The sequence below is a fragment of the Miniopterus natalensis genome, chromosome X (assembly GCF_054644295.1).
Source record: "Miniopterus natalensis isolate mMinNat1 chromosome X, mMinNat1.hap1, whole genome shotgun sequence".
NCBI classification, from domain to species: domain Eukaryota; kingdom Metazoa; phylum Chordata; class Mammalia; order Chiroptera; family Miniopteridae; genus Miniopterus; species Miniopterus natalensis.
Genome location: NC_142103.1, coordinates 83,287,927 through 83,315,703, shown reverse-complemented (window position 1 = coordinate 83,315,703; position 27,777 = coordinate 83,287,927). Strand labels below are relative to the sequence as shown.

The window sequence follows — 27,777 nt, the reverse complement described above, 5'->3', positions numbered from 1 at the left end:
AATACAACAGAGTAAAAAAAGTTTTCCATATTGAGTTTTAGTGAAGTTTCAATGAAGAATATCCAGTTATCTAAATAGGTATTAAAATACTCCTCTTTTTTCCAAATATATATCTTGGTGATGCCAGATTTCTTCCTATACTTCAGAAAAAACATACTGATATTGCAACAGACTGAATGGTGAAGTATAGATGAGAACCTAGCTGTCTGCTTTTATGGTAAATTTTGAAGATACTTGCAATAATATGAAATAATGTCACTCATCTCACTTTTTTGTTTTGTTTTGAGAAGCATATTTAGTTTTTCTAAAAATATGTTATCTATGAGTTTATTTTTTCTAAATGAGTTGAAATATAATTTAACTTTTTTTCTCAGTTTTAATTTGTTTTTTTTATTGAGGCATAATTGGCATGTAACATTATATTAGTTTCAGATATACAACATAATGAGTTTATATTTGTACATATTATGAAATGATTACCATAATAAGTCTAGTTCACATCCATCACCATACATAGTTGCAAGCTTTTTTTTTCTTTTTGCTGTACATTCCATTCCATGACTTATTTATTTATAGCTGGAAGTTTGTACCCCTTGACACCCATCACCTCTTTCACTTACCCCACCCCCTCTGGCAATCATTAATCTGCTTTTTGGTTGTTGAGTGAAAGCATTTGTTAAATCTTCTTGATGTATTGATCCCTTTATAATTATATGACCTTCTTTGTCTCTTGTTACCATTTTTGGCTTCCCATCTTTTTTACGTAACATAAGTATGGCTCTGCTGGCCTTCTTTTGACTTTTGCTTGTTTGGAATATCATCCATCCTTTCACTTTTAGCCTATGTGTATCTCTAGAGCTGAAAATGAGACTTCTATAGCTGGCATATGCTTATGTCATGGTTTTTTAATCCATCCAGCCACTCGGTGCAATTTGATTGGTGAGTTTAATTCATTTATATTCATGGTGATTGTTGATATGTAAGGATTTACTACTGCCATTTTACATTTTGCCTTCAGCTTATTTTATCTCTCCATTGTTTCTTTTTCTTTCTGTTTCTACCTTTGTAAGTTGGTGATTTTCCATGGTGATTTCCCTTTTTAATGTTTTGTGTCTCTGCTCTAGATATTTGATTGCGGTTACCGTGAAGTTTACATAATACATTTATTGGATAAAATAGTCATTTTTCTGCTGATAGAAATTTATCTTCATTTTCCTATAATGGTTCCACTCTTTTACTCCTCCACATTTATATTTTTGATGTCACAAATTATCTCTTTATGCTATTTTTTTACTGAATTATAGTAGTCATAGTTATTCTTAATGCTCTTTTTTAAAAAACTTTGTGCTATAATTGTTATTAAAATAAGAAAATGCCAATCTCCAGCAACCAAACCCAAAGACATTGATAAAGAACTCAACATAGCTGTTATTAAGAATCAAATTAATTTGTTTGTTTATCTTTTAGAATTTCATTCTCTTTGGTAATGTACTGCTTTTGTTCATTAATTTGAGCTCTAAGAATAGCTCTAAGGCAATTCAATGAACTTAGGAATCAAATTTGTTTAATTTACTATTCTAAAATAGAGTTAAAGTTTTCTAATTCTATTTATCACCTTAATCAGAGTTTTGTGTACTTCATCTTTCTGTTTCAGCTTGAAGAGCTCCTTTAAACATTTTTTGCAAAGCAGGTGTCATTGAATTTCTTAATAACAGCTATGTTGAGTTCTTTATCAATTAGATTGCAATATTCCATGTCTTTGGGTTTGGTTGCTAGAGATTGGCATTTTCTTATTTTAATACCACATAATCATGATTTTTCATAGTGATTGATAAAATATGCCTCTGTTGATACATTTGAAGTAGGCAACACCTTTCTTATTTAAGTAAAGCTTTGTTTACTTTTATTCTAACAGTTCAACAGGTTAGTAGTTAGGAGCCTTTCTTTTGTTTTCTAGAATGTGGCACTATAGCAAAAAGTTTTTATTTCTCTTATGGGAGCTGACTGACTCCTTAAGGTTGGAATGTGCACATAATAAAGATGGCATGGAAAAGAAGAAAAAGAGGTGGTGCTAGAGTGGGCAGCGATGTGTGTTCACTTGGGGCTTTGGGTTTACCCAGGGCCTGTTAGGGAGATATTTGAGTGGGAAGGGGGTTCGCAGAGATCTCTGGGTGGATCTCTTGCTGGACTCCTGGAGCAGAAAGCAGCTCTCTTTGTCTTCCCTTCCCTCCCTCCAGTCAGGGAGGTCTCTCTTCAGAAATCTGGGGTGTTGCTGAAGAGCCGTGGGGCCATCCAGCTGCAGCCAAAGTGGCCTGGCAGACTTTCACTCACCTCTTTCACTTTCTACTTCCTGCGCTAGAGACAGGTCGCTGCTGCCATTTTTTCCATACTTAAAACACCACTAAGAATAAGTCCTAAAACCACTTGACAACATGAGTTTTAATAAATTTGCTCCAAAATATTTTATTAGTAAAAGTTTTATGTTAAAAAAGATTGAAGAAAAGTTACTTATCACACTGAATAACATATTAAAAGCATGTGTATGATTGTGGTTTCTAATTTCTCTACAAAATTAACCAGCCATCATGGAGTAAAGAACGTTGGAAATAGTAAACATAGTTGTATCATTTTTTGGAAAACTTCAAAGTACAAAGAGTATTGTGCTAATTTTTAAGTGCAAAGAAAGGTCATAATAAAATAGACTTTAAAAATTACAAATAAAAATCTGTACATCAAGGATATTTTTAAGGCCTTTCAGTGTGCATAACACTATATAGAAAGAGAAGAGAGGCTGCAGAGAGAGGAACCATAACATCAGGTGTTACAGGTCTGGCCCATTTCAGCTTGCAGGATCATCTCCTCTTTTCTCAAGGGGAAAGTGTCAATCAGGTTGAAGAGGGCCACAGGTGTCACCAGGGAGACATAGCGCTCCTTGTCCATGCCATGCTTATCTACTAGTACCATGCTGAAGGAATAGAGTGGGATTCGTAGCAACAATCTAGGGAAGAAAAAGAGAAGAATATGTCAAACCTGACTCCCAAGGGTTCTGGTGGAACAACCAGAGCCATATGGTGACACAGTGTGCAGAGAAAAGCTAACTACCACAAAGGACTAAATCAACCTTTAGACCCTTGCCACTCCAAGTGTGGTCTCTTGGACCAGCAGCATTACATGGGATCTTGTTAGAAATGGAGAACCCCACATTCCACCCTAAACCTACTGAATTAGATAGAATCTGCATTATTAGCAAGATCCCCAGATGCCTGGCATGCGCATAAAAGGTTGAATAGCACTGCTTTGGATTATAATGGTCAGGAACTCATCAGGCCTGCAATGGTGCTATATACCTATAGTTGCCACAAGTCATGTAAAACAACACTAACAGATATTTTGCATTAAATTGGAGTCAATCCAACTTTGCAGACTAGGTTTGCACAACCACATACATGCAAGATATAGGTCAGTGGTTATCAACAGGATTGACTTTTCCACACAGGGGACATTTGGCTATGTCTGGACACATTTTTGATTGTCGCAGTGGGATAGAGGCCAGGGATGCTGCTTAACATCCTCCAATGCACAGGACTTTGTAAGTCTGGTCCATTCAGTAGCCAGCACAAGGTAGCATAGTTAGAGGGGATTGAACTTGGTCTACACCTTAGGTATATTGATTTGGTTAATTATAATTTATACCTCAAATAATTCCAAAAAGAATTTGAAGTGGTTTCAAAAGTCTGATTTTTTTTGTACTCTATTTCACTAGAATTCAAACAGTTAAAAATATGATTTTTATATCAATACAAACAGGTTTAGATGAAGAAAAACAAAGAAAGCAAACAATGGATAAGCTGAACCCAGTGAAAAAAAATGAGCCTGCTCAGTCGCTTTTCCAGATTTTGTTTTTTAGTTTAGATATCTTGAGATTGTGTGTGAGGCGGGACACATACTGCCATCTGGATTTCAAATAAAATGTTTTTTCTCACACAAATTGATCAAATTAAAAATTCATTCAAAATCTAAACTGACTACACTTTCTTCTGCCTTTTAAGAGGGATTTTCAGGGAAGATGGATGGGCAGCTAAATTGCTAATCCACTTCCAGTGCCTAGAAATAAGAGAGACAACATTACAGTGTCTCTGCCAGGTTTCCTGCAGTGGTAAGAGGGGAGGTCGGGTGTCCATGCTTTCTAGAGGTGCTTTAATGAGTCTTTGAACTTGTGAATGTAGACCGTGAAGTCAGGTGAGAATGGAGAGCTAAATTGCTCTGTATCTTTAAGAAGAGAAGTATCCAGTCTTTTGGTGGTGGGGAGAGGAGAGAGAAATCCTAGCGGGGGGGGGGGGGGGTTTCCAGGAAACAGAAGAATTGAGAAGTAAGAGGGTGGGGGGGGGGTTCCAGGAAACAGAAGAATTGAGAAGTAAGAGGGTGGGGGGGAGGTTCCAGGAAACAGAAGAATTGAGAAGTAAGCAGGTCTGGAGTGAGAAAAGGGCCAAGCAATGTTGTGCTGTCTGAAGCCTGTGGGTAACCAACGAGGATTTGGAGCCTTTGTTGTTACAGCGCTTATGAGGCTAGGATGGAAGCCGCTCCCACGGTGCCACCTGTAGCCATGCACATTCATCATGTGAGCTCTGTGCCTTAATGGACATAGATACTAAGACAGAAAACCACCAGGGGAAGGTGTGAGTGGTCAGATCAGCAGGCTAGCAACAAGCACAGAAATGCATCCCACCGTGGCCAAGAGACCACAACTCTTGGGGATGGGTGATGAGACACCCCAACAAGATGAGCGCTGGTGCCAGGGGTATGTCCTACTTACACAAATGTCTGTTATCAGACTGAAATGAATTCTTCCTGGAGAATCTTCTAGAGAACTCTGCAGACTCAAAAATACTACGGGAGGTTCTGGTTCAAGATGGTGATGTAGGAAGATCCTGAACTCACCTAATCCCACGGACACACTGAAACTGCAACTACACGTGGAACAATTTCTTCTGGGGGGAAAAAACCCTAAAAACTAGCACAGTGACTCTGCATATTGGGTAAGCAAGAAGGAGACCACATCTAGCTGGGTAGGAAAGGCTGAGACACAGTCTCACTATAAACCCCACCCCAGCATGGTGGCCCACATTTGGAGGAAACTCAAAACGGAGAGCTTTTCCCTGAGGCGCGAAGGGTTTGTAGCCCACACCAGGCCCTCCAACGTTTAATGCCTGCACCTGAGAGATTAGCCCTCTCAACATCTAGTTTTGAAAACCAATGGGGCTTGAGTCCATGAAACCTGCAGGGCTGTTGCAAACTGAGAAATGGCCCCTACAGGGCCCGCATGTAGACTCCCTGGCTCCAAGGCACAGTGCAGAAGCAACCGTTTGAAAACCACGCAGACTTTGTGCAGGAGGATCATTTGATCATGTTAAAGCACCAGACTGAGTAGCGGGGGCCTGACCAGTATTCTTCAGCAACAAAGGCTGGTAAGCACCGTTCTGTGCTTTCCCTCTGCCTTGCTAAACCCAGCAAACACCATCTTTCCTTTTTTCCTTCGTTTTATTTTTTTTATTATTTTGCCAGTGGCTGCCATCTCCAGCTAGTGGGTGGCATCACTGTGCCATCCCTTTGCCTTGCTAAAGCCAGTGGAACCTCTGTCTTTCTCTCAGTCTTTGTCTCCATCTCGGTCTCTCAGTCTCTGTCCCTTCCTGTCTGCTTTTTCTCTTTTTGCCCCCTCTCTCCATCTCCATTTCTTTCTGTCTCTCAATCTCTTCATCTCTCTATCTCTGTCTCTCCATTTCTCAGTCCCTCGGAGTCTGTGTCTCTTAGTCTGTCTGTCTCCTACTGTCCCTGTCTCTCTGTGTGTGTCTCTGTACCTCCATCTCTCTGTGCCTTTCTGTAACTGTGTCCATCCTGGTCCCTCACCTCTGTCTAAGTCTCCATGTCTCCACTTCCCTGAGTTTCCTCTCTGCATCTCCTCACCTCCAAATCTTTGCTCACTGGCTCTCACACGCTCCCCCTTCCCATTCTGTGTGTCTTGTGGACCCTGAGAATCAGAATATACCTACTAAAAAGGGCTTCCTGTGGCTAATGGGGCTCAAATTAATAACAACAACAACAAAACCACAGAGCCTAGCAGCCATTTCTACACAGGGGCCTCTCGTGCCAACTTCCCTTCAGGGAGAAGAAGCCTGCACTGAACTGCCTGCCTGCACTGTGTTTGTGCCACCCGAGCCAGGCATGATAAAGCAGTTCCCGGAATCCGATTTCAACCAACAGAACTGAAGCTTTCCCTGCCTCCTCAGAGCTACTATCCCCATCAGCTTCTTCATCCATCTACCAATCAAAGTGGCTCCATTAATCTTTTCAAAGAGCCAGCTCTTTGTTGTTTTAATATTTTGTCCAGTCTTTTTGTTCTCTATTTCATTCAGTTCTGCTCTAATTTGTATCTCCTTTCTTCTGCTGACTGTGGGTTGCTTTTGTTCTTCTTTTCCTAGTTCTTTAAGATGTGATGTTAGGTTGTTTACTTGGGATTTCTCTTGTTTTCTCAGATAGGCTTGTAAGGATATCAACTTCCCTCTTGTTACTGCTTTTGCTGCATCCCACAAGTTTTGATACATTGTATTGTCATTCTCACTTGTCTCTATATATCTTTTGATCTCACCTTTTCTTTCTTCTTTGACCCAGTCATTTTTTTAGTAGTATGTTGTTGAATCTCTATGTGTTTGTGGGTTTCTTTACTTCCTTTTTGCAGTTGATTTCTAATTTCAAAGCACTGTGGTCAGAGAATAGGCTTGGTATAGTTTCAATCTTCTTGAATTTGTTGATGCTAGTTCTGTGACTCAACACATGGTCTATCCTTGAGAATGTTCCATGTGTACTGGAAAACAATGTATTATCTGATGTTCTGGGATGAAAGTCTCTGTAAATGTCAATTAAGTCCATTTAGTCTAATGTGTCATTAAAGAATAATATTTCTTTATTGATTTTCTGTTTGGATGATCTGTCTAGAGCTGTCAATAAAATATTTAGGTGTCCAAGTATGACTGTGTTTTTGTCAGTTTCTCCCTTTAATTCTGTTAGTAGTTGCTTTATGTAGTTCGGTGCTCCCTGGATGGGTGGATATATGTTAAGAAGTGTTGTTTTCTTGATGTAGTGTCCCCTTTATCGTTATAAAATGTCCATCTTTGTCTCTTTTACCTTTGTTATCTTGAGATCTATTTTGTCAGATATAAGTATGGCTACACCTGCTTTTCTGTGGATAGTATTTGTTTTGAGAATCATTTTCTACCCTTTTGGTTTGACTCTTTGTCTTTGCAGCTTAGATGTGTCTCATGAAGACAGCTTATAGTTGGGTTTTGTTTTCACATCCAATCTGCTACTCCTGTGCCTTTTTATTGGTGAATTCAGTACATTTACATTTAGGGCAATTATTGACATAGTATTTTTATAGCCATTTTATCTTTTGTTTACTGGTAGTTCTGTGCCTCCATTGGTTCTTTGCCTTTGTGTTTCTGTCTGTTGTTTTTGTTTGGTGGTATTCCATACTTCTTTCCCATGTTTCCTCTTTTTCTATGCGAAGTGTCTCGGTTTTGGGTTGTGTGTGTAGTTACCATTAGGTTTATGAAAAATGAAGTTTCACATATACAGTGGTCCTTTCTCTGCTCTCCATCCTCCTTTGCAAATTCTGACTTTTACTCCCTCCTCCTTTATGTTTTTGTTGTCACAAATTATCCTCGTTTATGCTATAAGTTTGTTGGTGATTTTACTGTTAGTTTTGTGACCTTTTGTTCATTGTTTTATGTAGAATAACCTCCCTGAGTGTTGCCTGCAATTGATGTGTAGCAAATTTTGAAGATTTGGCACTGATCTCAAAGAAAGTTATAGATGTAAATACAACAGGACAAAATTAAATAAATAAAAGCAATTAAATGTTGAAGGTTACCTGGAATCAATACTGAATAGAAAGATATCAGGGACCATGATCAGAAAAAGTATATTTATAGGGGAGAAAATTTAAGGACAGGGCGTCCCCCTACCTGAGCTGCAGAGCTAGGGCTGGAGGCATAATCTTTGCTCCTATCCTGCCAATGAGGGTCGGGAACACACCTACCAGCTCTACCACAGTGATATGTCGAAGATCCAGGTTACACTGTGCTTGCTGGAAAAAAAAACAATAGGGGAGGTGTGAGCATGGCTGAAGAAAGAGACGTCCATGTGAAACTACAGATTGAAGGAAACAGAATTGGTCTGTTTTTGGAAGTTTATCTGCCCACTCCACACTGTCCTAAAATTTGAAAATTGGGTGAAACCAGTGGCTATAAAACCTTAATACCTTCCTAGAAGAATCATTCAGAAATGGCTTGGCAATGGAATTTTGAAAACCTAAGTAAATAGCAGTCTCTGTCTTTCCAGATGGGGTAAGATCTTACATGAGCCAAATTTCCTAGAAAGTGTCCAAGAATACCTCCAGAGGATTCTAAATTTGTCTTTGCAAGGAGAGAAAAATATTTCCAGAGTACCCCTATCTGACCTGTATCTACTCTATGCATCTCTTGCTCTAAGCCCCCAGACCCCCCCCCCCGTCCCCAGCCCCACCCCACCCCCAGCACATCAGAGAAACAAGAATAAAAAGTTCCAGCTCTCTGAGCTGGTCCTTGGCAAGAGCTGCAGGAACATGGCCTATTCAATCATGTGCCAGGAGGTTTCTCATCAGGAGCAGCAATGGCAATAGGGAACAAAAAATAACATAAGACAAATCTGCCTAAATGGGAAAAGAAATTTGAACCTCCTGAATTATTAGAACACCATTTTTAAATGACAATTCCACTGAAACAACCATATATTGATGACAGAACTGGTAAACAAACAAACAAACTTTAAAAAGGTAAAAATATACTTTTTATTATTCCAAATGAAATATCTAAGTTGATCAAACCACCCTTTGAAGGCTCTGGTTAAAATACAAAATACAATATAAATATATTGAGTTGGGGGAGGTCACATATACACATTGATGCCAAATATCTTATCCAACCTGTTGATTGGTAATTCTGCTGGTACCCGAGGAAATGAGCTAGACTAGGGCAGGGGTCAGCAGACTTTTTCTGCAAAGGGCCAGAATGTATATATGTTAAGCTCTGCAGAGCCGGATAGTCTCTGTCCTAAACAATTGTGCCAATGTGCTGCACACGTAGCCATAGACAATGCACAAATGAACGAGTGTGGCTGTGTTCCAATAAAATTTTACATGGACACAGACAATAGTGTGGTGAAGACCAGGGGGAGGGGGAGGGGGAGAGTCAATGAGGGGAAAAAGGGGACATTTATAATATTTTCAACAAGATAAATTAAAAAATAAGATTGAAAAAAAATTACCTATAAAAGTCATAGTTTGTCAACATAGAGGAAAAGCAAGTTGTTTGGATTAATCATTTTTCTATGGAATAAGAAGAGGTCAGGAAATGTTAGGATCATTGAATAGAGCCTGCAAGGCCGATTTCCCACACAATGGAGTGGTGTGAGCTTGTGTTACCTGAAGAGCAAGTCTCCTAGCTGGGACAAGGGAATACAAGAATGGAGGTAATGTGGCAGGAATGGTGATAAAGACATCATGAATTGGGCTCTTATTTAAGGAGCCTGAAAAATTTTGTGTGGTTGTTCAGAGTTCATGGGAAGTCCTTAACTCATGCGAGGAGAACGAAGATTTATGATTCATTGTATTAATGCTGAAGTGAGAAGTAAAATTGTAGCTTTTGATTAACCCAAGATTGTTCTAAACACTTAGTTCTATTCACTGTAATAAATGAAATAGTCCTCAAAAAAAGTGGGGCACAGTGTCCATGACCCAATGTACATCCTGCTTCTTTAGCATCCAGTCAGGTTGGCCACTCCTATCGTAAACAAGCTTAAAGACAAAATCAAACAACTTCTAGTTTGATCCTTTCAGTATCTAGCTGTTGTTTCTTAAAGATACTGGTTGCTTCATTGTGTAGTTACAAAATTTACACAGCTAAGTAGAGCACATTTCCTAGAAAAGTGTTCCTCAAATTTTCAGGTGCTTAGGAATCACCCAATCTAATTAAAATATAGATTGTGATCCAAGGGCCAGAATGGGGACTTGAGCATTTGCATCTCTAGCGAGCTCCCAGGTGATGCTGATGCCACTGGTCCATGGACCACACTTTGAGACCCAGTGTTCTAAAGATGGTTGTCACTCTCTGAGGGGCTCTGTGAAAGCTGAGGAAGCTCCCTGGGGGTAGAACCTGAGGCCCAAGGTAGAATCTCCCCTTATTCCCTGAGCCAGACTTTTGAGCGAACAATTGATCACCTCCAGCCCAGGCATATCTTGGACAGGTTCAGCAGAGACAATTGTTTTTTGGCTGGGCCTGGACAGAATGCCGGTGTGGCTCATTAGTGAAGACAAACTAACCTCATTAGTCAGAAAATGATTGGGTTAGTGCTGGGGAAGAGTCCATGTTAATCAGGTTATGCCCCAGAACCAGAAATGAACAGTGGTAACTTTAAAGTACCAGTACCTGAAGCTCACGGTAAATGGATGAAGCATTGAAACTGGCTTTGACTTTTAATGAAATGACTGGGTCCTTCCTATCAGAGGTCTCTTCCTGTCCTTGCCCCAAGGACTCACCTGTAGCATTCCCAACTGCAGCCTGTAGAGGAGGTTTCGGGCTGTGGGTGTAGATACAATGAGGAGTCTCCTTTTCTCATAAAACTGATCCAGAAGTGCAGCTGCAGTTCTGACGCCTACATTGATATTCATGGCTATAATCAGAAAGGGCCAGATAGGTCAGAAATGCTCTACTTGTTCTGGCTTAACATAGCCTATGATGGCACACAGAACCATGTGTGTAAGAAGTGGACCCTGAGATAAAGATTCAATTGTAAACAGTTATTCGGGAGGTAGTCCCAAGAAGCACTGATAGAGGAATGGGAAAGTACATTAGGGACAAATCACCAGGAACTTGGTGGCTTACAGTCCTGGCCACCAGACATTTGAAATGGGTTTCACTGGCCTAGAGTCAAGGTGTTGGCAGGGCTGGGTTCCCCCAGATGTTCTAGGAGAGAATCTGTTTCTGTGCCTTTTGTAGCATCTAGAGACCACCTGCATTGTTTGGCTCATGGCCCTTCCTCCATCTTCAAAGCCAGCAGCACAGCTCATTCTAATCTCTTGTCTCTCTGACCTCTGCTTCCATCATCTTGATCTCTGGCTCTGACAGCCGTTCTGCCTCCCTCTTAGAAAGACCCTTGTGATTACATTGCCCCCCTGGATAATACAGGATATCCTCCCCACCTCAAAATCCTTAACTTAATGACATACGCAACATCCTTTTTTTCATGTCAGGCAAAATATCCACAGGTTCTGGGGATTAGGATGTGGACATGTAGGGAAGGGGTGGGAGGGGTCATTATTCTCTCAACTCCAGGAAGTGAGATAGGGAAGAAAAGAGATATGAAATTGAAGAACCTCAGGCATTTAGCTGATGATGCACATCTCTCTCTCATCTAACTCTCAATGGCTGGTATTAAAGGAAAATCATCAAGATGAGGAAGGACCAGAAAAAGAGACAAAAATAGGAGCATATAAATAAAAGATATATCAAGAATTTTCTGACTAGTCCAGATTTCACACTGTTATTGCTACCCAGTTCAAGTTTTATTCCTCAGTAATAACAGCTGACATGTATTGAGGGCTTACCCCGAGCCAGGCACTGCTCTATTCCACTGCTCAATGGATGGCCTCATTTAATTCTTTCAACAACTCAAATAGTAGGCATTATCTTCCTCATTTGACATAGGAGGAAGGATTCTAAATATCCAAGGTCTGCATGGCTTTCAAGCCAGTGCTGCAAAATAGGCATTATATGACTTGGACACATGGTAGACTGCCTTCGTACAAAAAAATCTTACATTTGTCGAAGGAAGCAACAAGTGTAACTAGAGCAAGCTTTGCTGATTCATAATGTTGCTAAAGGCTGGTCCTGGGTTCCCATCCAGCTTCTTCCTTAGAGGTGGTGAAAGAGAAATCAGAAGATAGGCAGAGGCAAAGGAGGAGGGTGGGTGAAATGAGCTGCAGCAGGAATCCAGGAGCTATTTTTTACCCATCGGATGAAGAGGGATGACACTGAATCTTTCAAAGAACCAAGGGATTCTTCCCTGTGCTGGAATCCAGAACCAAGGGATTTTCAGCTTCTGCTGCGGGCGACAGAGAGCGCTGCACACGTACCTGCACAGGTGGGCTCCGTGCCAGACCACGCCAGGTTGGACTGGCACACTCGGGCCGGGCTGCCCTGGAGCTCGTAGCCACCGATGCAGGAGAACTCGCAGGTGGCCCCGTAATTATCCCCGTCACTGGAGCACTTCATGTAACCGTTCTCTGGGGCGTTGAGTTTGCCACAGCGTCTGACTGTAGGGAGACAAGCCCAAATGGGTCTCAGTGCTGAGTTCCCCTCCAAAGAGCAAGCAGGGAAAGGGAGGTCTCACATGCACCCTGAGCAAGCTTTGTCATCAGCTTTCTACATCAGCATGGGTGCCCATCTGGCTAGGGGGGAGTTCCTTGGAATGGTCACTGTTCGTACCAGTGAGACCACTGAGATCAACTGGTTTAGTCCCCTGTGTTTTATAAGAGGAAGTCGAACACAGAAGAGTACACAGTGAAGATAGTTAGTAATTCGCTGTCCAAACCATCAGGCATAAAATAAACCTTAAAAACACTTCTTTTTTCAGGTAGACCAAAGGTTCAAGAACACCAAGGACATGGTCCAATGGCCGAACCTAGGGGGCTTCTAACCTCCCTTATAGGAGGACTTGCAGGTTTTTAGCTGGTTACCCAAGCCCAGGGATGGAAAAGTTACCGAGTAATATTTTTCATGAGCCAGGGGTGGGCTCATGTGAGACTAGCTTATTGCTCTCAGACTCCTTAAGTAAGCTGCCAGCACTGAACCTCATCCGGATTTGTATTGTGAAATTCAGGCATTAAGATGGCACTTTCTCAGCTTCATCAGAGGTGAACCCAAGCTGGGGCATACCTGTATGGAGTGGGTGCTCAAAGAGGGTGCTTGCTTGAGTGCCTGCTTCCCTTTGCTCTTGTAAAGAGGGGGTAAAGCCAATAAGCAGTATTCTTACCTCTTACTTTAACTCGAAATTTGCAAGTGCCCTTGTTTTCTGCTCGGTCATAAACTGTGTACTGGATCTTGTGGTCTCCTTCTGGAAAATTCGAGCCTGGGGGAAGGCCCTTTAGAATAACACTTAAGGGGGGAGAGAAAACAGAAAGAGCAAAGATGATCATTATGGACCTCGAACACTTAGGCCATTGTGGGTCTAATGATCAAAGATTATCATTACAGGCATTTGTTGAGCACCCTGCAGAGGATGCCATGACAACCACTAGGCCAGTTTGACTAGAACAAAGATTGATTGAAGAATATAATTTTCTAAGCTTTACTTTGTTTTGGAAGAGCTCCTTGAGACTAGAAAATAGAAGTCTCTAATTCCTGGGAAGTTTATATTTATTTTTCTCACTGGAAGGTAGAACAGAGGATGGAGGAAGCTGAGAACCCAGGGTCCAAGTCTTTAGAGTTTAGTTTAAGCAGTCATTGGCAATTTGGGCCTGCAGGGGGTACTGAAACTTTCTTTTTCTATTTGGGCCAGTGGAGACCTTTCCTGAGCAAAAGTTCAATTTTGCTGTGATTCCTTGATGATAATAATGATAGTTATAATAATATTGTTCTTTGCACTTACACAAACCTTATATGTGCCAGGCACGGTTCTAGGCATTTTACATATAGTAGTTTATTTACTCTTCACAATAACCCTATGAGGTAGGTATTAGTATCTCCTTTTCACAGATAAGGAAACTGTAGCACTGAAAAGTTAAGGAACTTGCCTAAGATCACACAGCTAGGGTGACTCTAGTATCTTTCTTCTTGGCTGTCTGATAAGAACACCAAGAGGTACAACATGGTCAAACGCCAGATTTTGTTTGTTTTTCAATAGACAAATAATCTCTCTCTACAGTTCTTAAGAATGATAAGAATATTTGCTAACAATGGACATGTGAAATTATCACTGTTACCATTGAGGAGAACCTTATACCTTAGAGCCTTGTCTAAGGTGGCTCTTTACAAGGTATGAAGTGAGGGGTTTGGAAGAAAATTACAGAAATCCCACCATTAGAGACATGTCACTTTGGGCCTTAGATACTTTAAGGTCCTCAGGAAGCACAACTGAAATGCAGATAAACCTGAGAGGAATCATACTTCAAATATGAGTGGCTGCTAACCTCTTGGAGACTTTTTCTCATTGGTGACATGCAAATAACAGTCATGAGGAATAAATAAGGGCACTCACGGGAAGCAGTTATCTCAGAGCTTCACACTAGAACCTTCCCTCTTACAAGGGGACTAAATCACAGTACCTTGCATGAGACATGGGGGGAGGGGTCGCAAGACAAATGCCAGAGAAGTAAGGAGCTCACTCGAGAGAACTGAAAAGGGGACATGACAGTCCCCTCTGAATTCCTCACTCTGCCAGAGTGCGCTCCTCTTCACATCCTGCTCCAAGCCTCTGCCAGCTCTGGGCTGTAGAACTCTGGAAGCAGATAGTTGCTCCGAACAGAGGGGTCGGGGCTACTAAGATGCTCTTTTAAAATGTCACATTTCTAACCATAACACAGATTACCCATTAAAAGGCCAAGGTAAGTCCTAGCAGGTTTGTCTCAGTGGTTAGAGTGTCTGCCCACGGACTGAAGCGTCCCGGGTTCAATTTCGGCCAAGGGCAGGTACCTCAGTTATAAGCTTGATCCCTGGCACTGGTCATGGTATGTGCGGGAGGCAACCGATCAATGTGTCTCTCTCGCATTGATGTTTCTCTCTCTCTCTCTCTTTCTCTCTCCCTTCCACTCCCTCTGAAAAGCAATGGAAAAAAAATGTCCTCAAGCGAGACTTTAAAAAAAAAAGGCCAAGGTAAAACCTAATCCCTGATTATGTTAACTGTGACTTTTTAAAAAAAATCCTAATTGCCCAAAGTTTCTCGTTAGGGGTTTGTGACATGCATATGTGACAGCAAATAAATAATTTTCTTCATAAAGTTTGAACTTTATTTTTGGAGGAGCTACAAGGAGCTACAAAACTAGTAATATTATCAAGCTAGATGGTACACTGGGAGAAAATTATCGGGGTGTAGGAACAAAATATCCTTCTAGGGGTGGGAGACTCAACCTCTTCCTAGTAGATTTTCTGTTATTACTAATAATTGCTTTAAAATGTTTTATCTTGCACAGCCTAGGTTGATAGGATTATAAGAAGGTTTTTCCCTGCTGTGTGGCTCACCAGGGGATAAGTCAGAGCTATCTTCGTCCACAGATGGGAACTCAGTGGGAAGTCTAACAGGGCCATGAACTTTAAGGCATGGATGTGAAAATGGTGACATGAAGTAGCGACCTCCAGGGAACATGAAGGCCAACCAAATATCTGCAGGGGTACAGGTCCAGATACTAGATCAGAATATGTAGCTAACTTCACCAAATGGAATCATCCATTAAAAAGCATTTTGGATGTAGGTTAAATTATGAATGCAACTGGTCCTGGAGAATGGGGTTGGGGTGGGGAAGAAGGCAGGAAACCCCCTGCTCTTTTTAATAAGCTTCTTCTGTATGTGTTTCATGTGCTTACAAGTTTTATTTATTTATTTTTTTAAATGTCTTTATTGATTTCAGAGAGAGGAAGAGAGAGGAGAGATAGAAACATCAATGATGAGAGAGTCATTGAGTGGCCGCCTCCTGCATGTCCCCCACTGGGAGTGGAGCCCGAAACCCGGGCCTGTGCCCTGACCGGGAATCGAACCATGATCTCCTGGATCCTAGGTCAATGCTCAACCGCTGAGCCATGCTGGCCAGGCTCTGGTTACAAGTTTTAAAAGATAAGTTAAAAATAACAATTTTTGGAAGAAACAGGTGCCAAAAAGGGGGATGGAAAAGGTCTGTATTAAACCATATTCACAGAGCACAAAAGGGGCGGCAGCTGGCTCCACCTGGGAAACACAGAGGCTTCCAGTGCGGTGATGGCTTAGTAAGGCCTGGGGGCGTGAGGAGGTGCCCTCTGGGTGAGCAATGGGGGTGATTATATCCCTGAATTAACCAAGTGGCTTCCTCTTCCTCTTTCTGTCCCTCCTCTTCCCTTCTTCCCAACACCCCTTCTGACTTCCCTTCAACAAATATTCACTGAGTACCAACTATGTGCTAGGCATGGTTCTGAACATTAGGAACATGGCAGTAAACAAATACATCAGTAAAATATATAGTATGTCAGATGGGGAAAAACAACTATGGAAAAAAAATAAAACATGAATGAGGAGTATCTGACAGAGTGCTGGACTGAGTCTTAAAGCATCAATAGACCAGTGTAGATACACTTCCCATTCTGGGTAGTAAATATCTCATATAAAAGAGGTAACATCATTCCATCTGCTAAGTTTCACTTACTCAGTTAGAATGCCGTCTGCTGTGTCTCTTCCCTCAGGGGTATCCCAGGACACCCGGACTGTCAGCTTATTGGGTTCAGCAATGCGTTCCTTCACACTTGGGCACTTGATTCTAGGAGGTTCCATATCTGAAAATATAAGCAGAGTTATACTTCTCACCATCATCAAGAACTATCTTGTGCACTTGGGTTTTGACACCCAGCATTTGACATGCTAATAGCTCTAGGCATGCCTCATTTTTGAAGGGTTTTTTCACCCCCTCTGTATTTCTCTTCCCTCCCTTCATCTTGCCCCTTCTCTCTTGCTGAGATTTGAAGATTGTTTGGGTACTCACATGTGCATGGCTAAGCCTGCAATCAACTGGCTTTGCTAGGTGTCTTACAGGCATAATTTATTAGCTATAGCTTCTTCCCCATATTTTTCAATTCTGCCCACTGACTTAGCAGTATGGCAATAACCCAGCTAAACCTAGAAGTCATTCAGCTGTAGTGGGTCCCTTGTGCTTTAAAAACAGCATCACAGGATATTAAAGAAAGGTACCTTAGCTCTCATCCACTTCAACTGAATTCAACACAACAAATCTTTAGTAAGTGCCTGCCTTACCTAAGGCATCATTCCAAGTCCTGGGGTTGAGGTGCATAAAGACAAGAGAATCATGTGTTTCTCAAAGAGTTTACAGTCAATTAAGGAGACTGCATCAGCACACATAAAATATGCCATGAGACAGAAATAGCACTACCCCAGGAGAGGTAAAAGAAAATGCTATGGAGGCTTACAGGAGCCACCCAATGCTCTCATTTTAAATATGTGGAAACTAAGGCTCAGAAAGCTTAAGTGATATATTTAAGGCCATGCATGTAGTAACAGTGCGAATTAAAACCCAAGGCAGAGCACTTACCCTTGGAACAAGCCCTCTCTCCTCTGGCTTTATCCATCCTGAACATATTCTTCAATATCTTAAAATGAACAGTGTTCTGTGTGTGTCCACTCTCTCTTCTGTCACTGGGCCACACTTATAGCCTCTGATTTTGGATAGCAGTTTTACTTTGGCTCTGTTCATCCAAAAACCTTCCAAATTTCCCCAAGTAGTTTAAGTGGTAATGAAATGTATGCCCCCCCCACTATCAAGGATGGGTTGATAATGGGGGCTAAAAATAAATGAGATGTCAGTTCTACATTGGGTTGGATTCTGTCTTATTATAGGTGAAGTGAAATCACAAGAAGGGGAGTTAAAACTTTAGCAAATTCTACTTGATGATTCTAAACAGGTAGAGAATGCATTTCAAGGGGGCATAGTAAGTTAACAACATTCAGGTTTGCATTGCTTTACATGCCAACTGATAAGTATTTAAATGTTACCACAACCTGAATGAAAGTTAAATGTCATTTGATTCTGAATCACAAACATCTTTGAAATACTAAATGCACCAAATGAAGTCTTCATATACTTTCTCCCATGTCTTGTCTTAATAACTTCTCTTTTTATTTAAGGTAAGAAATTATTAATCATTTGTTAAACAATTTGATAAATTCAGCTATCCAAATTTATTTTTATTCTATATCATGCTAGAGTGTGAATTTATAGCCTTAATACACTAATACCAAAATAACCACCATATTTTACTGAATCTAAGTCATTATCAATTGCGAGATACAGCCCAATGTATTACAGGGTGAAAAAATATGCTTCTTAGAATTAATAAAGTATATAAATGTTGTGATGAAATGGAAGCTGCTTTAAATGCATTTGAGGCATCTAATTTCAGTTGCTAAGTTTATAAAAATATATTTTTTTACTATGCTAGGTAATAAAAGACATACTTTCATAATTCACACGAACACTTCACAGCTTAGGGTGAACCAGAAAGACAAGTATACGATATCTGCCCCCTACTAGTCCGATATAGTTGGCAATTTCATCATAGAAAGCATATTTATTTTTTTTAAATGTAAAGCCCAAGTGCCCACCAGTCGATGAGGGATAAAAAAATCAGTGCTACATTTACACAATGAAATACTACTCCACTGTAAAAAAGAAAGAAATCTTACCCTTTGTGACAGCAGGAATGGGCCTGGAGAGCATTATGCTAAGTGAAACAAGCTAGTCTGAGAAAGATTAAGCACCACATGATTTCACTTATATGTGGAATGTAATGAACAAAATAAACTAACAAACAAAATAGAAGCAGACTCATAGATACACTGAACAGACTGACAGCTGTCAGGGTAGGGGTTTTAGCTGAGTGAAAAGGGTGACGGATTAAGCAACCTCCCAAAAAAACTCATAGACTCAGACAATAGTATGGTGATTACCAGAGGAAAAGGGAGTGGGGGGAGGTAGGAGAGGGTAAAGGGAGGATAAATGGTGATGTAAAGAGACTTGACTTGGGGTGGTGAACCCACAATACAATATACAGATGATGTATTATAGAATTGTACACCTGAAACCTATGTAATTTTATTAACCAATGTTACCCCAATAAATTCAATAAAAAAATTTATTTAAAGAAAAAAATTTAAAGCAAAAGGAAGGATTAGGAGAGGTCGATTTCAATGTAAAATTACACTGTGCTACTTTTAATTCGAGCAACACTGTTAGAGTGAAGAGATTCTCTTAGTCTCTGTGCCATGTAAACTAGACACCTGGATGATATGCTAGGCTGTTTTTGGTATCAATTAGATATACTGACATTGTGAGCAAACAAGCTCCAAATTAGGTTACCTGGGTGATGAGACTCAGAGTTTCGAAAAGCCAGCTTATGTCTAGCTAACAACGATCGGTCAAGGCTGACCTAGTTTTTCAGAAGCAGTGCTTTTCCAAATGAGAAATAGGAAGAAATAAATTACTAAAATTAATAGTATTTACCGGACCCCCAAAATGCCCACCCCATGTGAAATACTATCTCTGCATTATTTCATTGAGTTCTCACAACCACTCTCTAGACTAAGGATTGTTATCATTATCCCCATTTATAGACTGGAAACCATTTCCCCACTTTTGGAGTTTCTTTGTGGTCTGGAATTTTAAGACATGAGCAAATATTTTTAAATTATTTTAATAAGCCAAACACTTCTGTGTGTCTGCCAGCTGCTGACTAGTTATTTTCCTCCAACCTCTGCCCACACATTCTTTTGTGGTGGCCTGCTATGGCTCCCCCATATGTCCTTGAAGAGCAGCAGCAGGACTGGATTCTGTTGCATCCTCAAGCATCATGCCCTCTCTTTCAGCTGATGAGAATAGCTCGCTGGGTGTCCTTCACAGATGCACCAGAAACCTAAGTGTATCAATATATAACCATGGCCATCACTGCTGTTTAAGTTATTATCAATTCCCATGAATGAAATGAACAAAGTTGCTATTGAAACATAGCGAGGATTCCATGTTGAGTCAGGATGCCCATAGAGCCAGTTATTGTATGGAAATCCTGAAACTTTCATGAACACCCTGACCTCAGCCCCATTCACTGGAGACATCTGATGGACTATCTCGCTCCTGTGTTCCAGTGTTCTCTCTGCATATAAAATACCAGGAACAAACATATTGCATTGTATCAACTTCTATTTATCTAAGAAGCTGAACTATGTACTTGGGATCTTTAATACATTTAACCAGGTAGGTGGTGAAAATAAGAAAGAGGTTCAAAAGGACAGTGTCCTGGCCAACAGGTAATAAGGAAGAAACAAAACTTTTAAATTAAGACTATAAGTGAAGTGCATCCTAAAATGTTTGCTTAAATAGTGATTTCCAGTGGAAAACTGTGTTTGAAGATGACTGCTAGAGATGTGATTAAAAGGTACTTCAGAGCATGACAATAACTTGTGTCTGAGACTGCCCGACCTGGGGTCCTTTCTCTCCACCCCATTCTAAGGCACAATGATATTTTTATCCCAATAAAGGGTTGTCACAGCTTCTCACAGCAAACAGGCCCCTTTCCTCTCTGACTTCCTACATATCCTGTTCAAGCTGGCTTTTTAATTGCTGCTTCTCTCACTGCTCTTATTCCTTGATCTTTCATACCAACTTCCTCTCAATATGTAGGGTTGATGCAACAGAGAATGCTGGATTCTCACCCACTATCTGATCTTCCTTCTTTTACAACTAAATAAGTTCTCCTGGGCCTTTGGCCTTCAAGAATAAAGACTACATTTCCCGGCCTCCCTTGAAGTTAGCTGAGGCCATGTGATGGGTTCCATTAATGGATTGTGAGAAAAAGTGACATGTGCAGGTTCTGGGTTGTGCTTTTTGAAAAAGCTGGGGGAATAAAGAGTGTATCCTGCTCTTTTTCCTTCCTCTTCCACACTGGTTTGAATGTGGCTGTGGTGGGGAGATGGGGTAGCCATCTTAGCTGTGAGATGAAAGCTGGAAGTTCAGTATGAAAGAACAAGTGAGAAGGAGCTTGGGCCTAGGATGTTGCCCTGGACTGCTTAAGCACAAACATTTATATAAGAATGAAACTTCCATCTTGTTTAAAGCATTATAATTTTGGCTTTTTTAATAGTACCTGAATGATATATAAGCAATCACACCTGTTTTTTCAGATTACTTCTATTTATTATCTTTTGTGGCATCTTCCAAGATATATTTCACTAATGATTTCCAAGCACTGATTTCAAGGGATGTTGTGGTGAAACTCCTGCAGAGATGGCTACCCATAATCCTCTTATATATTTGCAGGTCCTCCTACCAAGAGGTGGAATCTATTTCCTATCCTTATGAACCTGTATCAGTCTTGTAACTTGCATTGACTAATAAAATGCAAGGGGCCCAGCCAGGTGTGGCTCAGCGGTTGAGCATCGACCTAAGATCCAGGTGATCAGAGTTCGATTGCTGGTCAGGGCACATGCCCGGGTTGTGGGCTGCAGCCGATCAATGACTCTCTCATCATTGATGTTTCTATCTCTCTCTTTCCCTCTCCTTTCCTCTCCCTGAAGTCAATAAAGATATATTTTAAATAAATAAATAAATAAATAAATAAATAAAACAAACAAATAAATAAAATGCAAGGGAAGTGACTCTATGCCAGTCCCTGGCATATGCCCTTAAAGAGTCTGACTTTTGCTGTCTTGGAAATCAGCAGCCATCTAAGGAAGTCCAAATATCTGACTGAAGAGGCCACATGGAAAAGATGAGAAATTATGAAGGAAGAGAGAAAGAGACTCAGCCAATCCTCAGCCAGTACAGCCATCTCTGACGGAGATGCCAAACATGTGAGTGAAGCTATCTTGGATTCTTTTGCTCCACTTACTCACTATGTGGAACAGAGATGAGCTGTCTCCAGTGAGCGCTGCACATATTCCCAGTCCAAACAATTGTGAGCAATAAATAACATGGTTGTTTGAAGCCACTAAGTTTTGTGTGGCCTGTTGTGTAGCAAATAAAATGCTGATCCAAATAGAAAACAGCTTGAGATTGGTGATGGAAGAAGGAAGTGATCATGTCATAGGGCACAAGAAGAGTGTGACTGTCAAAGGCAGAACAAACCTGGACACTGAAAACTTTCCCAGATGTTTGCTTCCCCCAGCTAGAGTGTAATCCTCATAGATGTCTCTGGAAGGTGGTTCCATTTCTTTTGCACCATTATAAGATATTAGAAAACTTTCCCAAATGGAGAAAAGAACCAAGAAGGGAAATGATGAATACCACAATAAAGAGTCAACATCCTCACCTGAAACATGGCCAACTAAAAATTAATTGGTATGATATGCTTATATTGGAGATGGCCACTAAAAGTTTACCTGTTCAATTCTGAGATTCCAAGGTGGTGGTGGATTTAGTAGAAGCTACATTGACACTCTCCCAGGACCAAAATGGAATTACAACTAAAAGAGAGAAAAACCATCTGAAAAATCAACTGAAGACTAGCTGGAGAGCACCTTCATAACCAAGGACCTAAAACAGAGATTGCATAGAGACGGGTAGGAAGTGTGGAGGCAAGAGGGCTGGCTGGGCCCCCACAGGCGGCAGCTGAAGGCCTGGAGGGAGATCTCAGCTGTGGGGGTTCCCACGGAGGACTCTGGGGCCTAAACCCCAGGCTGGGCTTCCCAGCCCAGAGCACCAGGACTGAGAAAGGTGCCCACATAACATGTGTCTGTGAAAAGCAGCCGGGTTTCTGTCTGCCAGGGAGGGATGGCTGGAACTGCAGGCACCCTCTTAAAGGGCCTACGCACAAAGTTTCCAGTGCAGCCACTCGCCTTGGGCTCTGGCGGAAGGGGAGTGGAGTGGACTGGAGCTGTGTGGGGAGAATCCAGGATTTTTGGCTCTGGAGGTGGAGTTCAGAGGGTGGCCATTTGGATTACTGCACTGAGTCAATCCCCCATACTGCAGAGGACATCTTTCTCAGGCAGACCTTTGCCAGCAAGGCAGCTTTTGCCTGGGAGGGAAGCAGTTGCACCACCCACTGGAAAACCTCTCACCCCACCCTGTCGAGTTTACACCTTGCTGTGGTCTACAGCATGAGGCTCATTAAAAGACTAAGATCAATCAGCCTGAAGGCAGAAGCGGACCTCTGTGAGCTTTGAGACTTTGTCTGATCTGCTTCTGGACCCAGACCTTGGAAAAGCAGACTTTGGAGTGCATCTCGGTCCTGTCCAAATGCACCCAGCCCCAGCAGAGGGAACAACAAGCCACACCAGCAGAGGGAACCACAAGCTGTGGGCTGTTGATATCTCCAAACAGGGTACTCAAGGCAAGTCACAAGTACCATCTGGCATTGGCCTGCACCAGAGACCCTCAAAAATGAATGAGTCCTAGCAGATCCACCTAATGTATAGAAACAACGCAAATAGACAGCCAAAATGGGGAGACAAAAAACAATCCCCAAATGAAAGTACAAGAGAAGTCTCCAGAAAAAGAGCTAAATGAAGCGGAGATAAGCAATCTATCAGATATAGTGTTCAGAATACTGATTGCAAGGTTGCTCAACAGCATGCGAAAAGATATAGAAACTATGAAAAATTACCAGTAAGAAATGAAGAATGACATAGTAGGAATAGAGAATACATTGGCCTGGCCAGCGCTTGAACATCGAACTAGGATCCAGGAGATTGTAGTTCAATTCCCAGTCAGGGCACATGCCTGGGTTGCGGGCTCAATCCCCAGTTGGGTGTGTGCAGGAGGCAACCGATCAATGATGACTCTCTCATCATTGATGTTTCTATCTCTCTCACCCTCTCCCTTCCTCTCTCTGAAATCAATAAAGATATATTAAAAAAAAAAAAGAATACATTGGAAGGAATAAACAGCAGATTGGAGGAAGCTGAGGATTGGATCAGTGAATTAGAAGACAGGGTAGAGAAAAATCACTGAATCAGAGATAAAAAAAAAAAAAAATTGAAAAACATGAGGACAGTTTAAGGGAGCTGTGAGACAAGATGAAACGTAACAATATAGGCACTATAGGAGTGCCAGAGGAGGTCGAAACTAAGCAAGGATTAGAGAACCTGTTTGGTGAAATAATGGCAGAAAACTTCCCTAATCTGGTCAAGGACAAAATCACACAAGTTCAGGAGGCACAGAGAGTCCCAAGCAAGAAGAATCCAAAGAGGCCCATGCCCAGACACATAGTAATTAAAATGCCAAGAATCCAAGACAAAGAAAGAACCTTAAAGGAACCTAGAGAAAAGCAATCTGTTGCCTACAAAGGAGCCCCCATAAGGCTGTCAGCTGACTTCTCATCAGAAACTCTACAGGCCGGAAGGGAATGGCATGAAGTATTCACGGTAATGCAAAACAGGGATCTGAAACCAAGACTACTCTATCCAGCAAGGCTATCATTCAATATAGATGGTGAAATAAAGAGCTTCCCAGACAAGGAAAAAAAAAAAGGGCAAAGAAGTTTATCACCACAAAATCAGCATTACAGTAAATGTTAAAGGAGCTGCTGTAATTAGAAGTAGAAATAGAGAAAATGAGAAACAGAGGCATAAAGAAATAAAATGACAGTAGATAAGTATCTTTCAATAATTACCTTAGGTGTAAATGGATTAAATGCCCCAATAAAAGGACATAGAGTGGATGAATGGATAAGAAAACATGACCCAAATATATGCTGTCTACAAGAGAGCCACCTCAGAAAAGGCTCACACAGGATGAGAGTGAAGGGAGGGAAAAAAATTTTCCATGCAAATGGAAATGAAAAAAGCTTGGGTAGCAATACTCATATCAGACAAAATAGACTTCAAAATGAAGACCATAATGAGAGACAAGAAGGTCATTACATAATATTAAAGAGATCAATCCAACAAGAGGGTATAACCCTGATAAACATATATGCACCCAATATAGAAGCACCTAAATTCATAAAAAAACTTCTGGAGGACTCTAAGGGAGAGATTGACAGCAATACAGTCATACTAGGGGACTTTAACACCCCACTGATTTCACTGGACAGGTCTTCCAGACAAAAAAAATCAAGGAAACAGGAACCTAAATGACACACTAGATCAGATGGATTTAATTGACATTTACAGAACATCCCACCCCAAAGCTGCAGAATATACATTCTTCTCAAGTGCACATGTGTCATTCTTACAGACCACATGTTAGGACACAAAACAAGTCTCTACAAGTTCAAGAAGACTGAAATCATATCAACCATCTTCTTGGATCACAATGGCATGAAATTAGAAATCAACCACAATAAAAACACTAAAAAACTTTCAAGTACATGGAGACCAAAAAGCATGTTTTTAAACAATGAATGAGTTACCAAATAAATCAAGAAAGAAATAAAAAACTTCCTGGAAAGAAATGAAAATGAACACACAACAACTCCAAATCTATGGGACACAATGAAAGTACTCCTGAGAGGGAAGTTCATAGCACTACAAGCCTACTTCAAAAAACAAGAAAAATTTCTAATAGACTCTCTAACCCTACAACTTAAAACCTTAGAAAGAGAATAAAAAGGAAAAATCCACAATAAGTAGAACGAAGGAAATAATAAAGATCAGAGCAGAAATAAATGACATAGAGACTAAAAAAAAAAAACAATAAAAAAGGTCAGTGAAACCAAGAGCTGGTTCTTTGAAAAGATAAACAAGATTGATGACTCATCAAGAAACAAAGAGAGAAGACCCAAATAAACAAAATCAGAGACGAAAGAAGTGAAATAACAACTCACCCAACAGAAATACAAAGGATTATAAGAAAATATTGGATGAAATGGACAAATTCCTAGAAAAATACAACCTTCCAAAACTTAATTAGGAAGAGCCAGAAAACCTGAATAGGCTGATAACTGTTGATGAAGTTGAAGCAGTAATCAAAGGGCTCCCAGCACACAAAAGCCCTGGCTTGGATGGCTTGACAGGGGTTTCACCAAACATTCAAACAATTAATACCTACCCTCCTCAAACTATTTCAAAAAAATGTAAGAGCAAGGAATATTTCCAAGCTCTTTTTATAATGCCAGCATTAGCCTAATTGCAAAACCAGATAAAGACACTACAAAGAAAGAGAATTACAGGCCAATATCCCTGACGAATATACCTGCTAAAATCCTCAACAAAATATTAGCAAATCAGATCCAGCAATATATTAAAAAGATCACACACCATGACCAAGTGGGGTTTATTCCAGGGATGCAAGGCTGGCAGAATATTCAAAAATCAATAAATGTGATACATCGCATAAAAAACCTGAACGACAAAAATCACATGATCATATCAATAGATGCAGAAAAAGCATTCAATAAAATCCAACACCCATTTTTGAGAAAAACTCTCAGCAGTGGGAATAGAGGGATCATACCTCAACATAATAAAGGCCATATATGAAATATTTACAGTCAACATCATACACAATAGGCAAAAACTAAAACTATTTCCCTTAAGAACAGGAACAAGACAGGGGTGCCCACTGTCACCACTCTTATTCTACATAGTACTGGAAGTCCTAGCCACAGCAATCAGACAAAAAGGAAACATAAAAGGCATCCAAATTGGAAAGGAGGAAACAAAACTGTCATTATTTGCAGATGACATGATATTGTACATAGAAAATCCTAAGGACTCCACCAAAGCCCTACTAGATTTAATAAATGAATTCAGCAAGGTAGCAGGATACAAAATTAATACCCAGAAATCGATGGCATTTTTATACACCAATAATGAACTCTCAGAAAGAAAAACTAAAAAAACAATCCCATTTACCACTGCAACTGAAAAAATAAGATACCTAAGAATAAACTTAACCAAATATGTAAAAGACCTATACTCAAAAAACTATAGGACATTTAAAAAAAAAAAAAAAAAATAGAGGAAGATATAAACAAATGGAAAATATACCATGTTCATAGATTGGAAGAATTAACATCATTAAAATGTCCATACTACCCAAAGCAATCTATAAATTCAATGCAATCCCCATTAAAATACCAACAGCATATTTCACAGATCTAGAACAAACACTTCAAAATTTATCTGGAACCAAAAAACACCCCAAATAGCCACAGCAATCTTGAGAAAGAAGAACAAAGTTGGAGGGATCACAATACCAGATACCAAGTTATACCACAAAGCCACTGTCATCAAAACAGCCTGGTACTGGCACAAGAACAGACATATAGATCAGTGGAACAGATCAGAGAACCCAGAAATTCACCCATGCCATTATGGTCAATTAATATTTGACAAAGGAGGCAAGAACATACAATGGAGTAAAGACAGTCTCTTCAATAAATGATGTTGGAAAAATTGGACAGGTACATGCAAAAGAATGAAACTAGACCCCCAACTTACACCATACACAAAAGGAAACTCAAAATGGATAAAAGACTTAAATGTAAGACGTGAAACCATAAAAATTCTAGAGGAAAAAACAGGCAGCAAAATCTCAGACATCTCTCCTAGCAATATGTTTACTGATACATCTCCTAGGGCAAGAGAAATAAAGGAAAAAAATAAAAAGAAAAAGCTTCTGCACAGCAAAAGAAACCATCAACAAAACGAAAAGGGAGGTCACTGTATGGGAGAACATATTTGCCAATGACACATCTGATAAAAGCTTAATATCCAAAATATGTAAGGAACTCCTACAACTTAACAAAAGGAAGACAAACAATCCAATTAAAAAAGGGGCAAAGGACCTGAATAGACACTTCTCCAAGAAGGACATACAGATAGTTAAGAGACATATGAAAAAATGCTCAACGTCACAAATCATCAGGGAGATGCAAATTAAAACCACAATGAGGTATCACTTCCCACCTGTCAGAATGGCTGCCATCAACAAATCAAGGAAAGACAAGTGCTGGCGAGGGTGTGGAGAAAGGGGACCCTAGTGCACTGCTGGTGGGAATG

At 40.5% G+C, this 27,777-nt stretch overlaps 1 protein-coding gene across 1 annotated transcript in view; it reads right to left on the bottom strand.

Moving 5' to 3' along the window:
* Nucleotides 1-303: 303 nt before the first annotated feature.
* SRPX (sushi repeat containing protein X-linked) overlaps nucleotides 304-27,777 on the bottom strand; it is an 88,007-nt gene continuing 60,533 nt past the window's right edge. The window contains exons 5-10 of the mRNA XM_016197021.2: nucleotides 16,478-16,604; nucleotides 13,123-13,244; nucleotides 12,224-12,403; nucleotides 10,628-10,761; nucleotides 8,019-8,140; nucleotides 304-2,998 (exon numbers count right to left, since the gene is read on the bottom strand). Coding sequence (XP_016052507.2) covers nucleotides 2,815-2,998; nucleotides 8,019-8,140; nucleotides 10,628-10,761; nucleotides 12,224-12,403; nucleotides 13,123-13,244; nucleotides 16,478-16,604 — 869 coding nt within the window. The 3' untranslated portion in view covers nucleotides 304-2,814. The remainder of the gene's footprint in view (nucleotides 2,999-8,018; nucleotides 8,141-10,627; nucleotides 10,762-12,223; nucleotides 12,404-13,122; nucleotides 13,245-16,477; nucleotides 16,605-27,777) is intronic.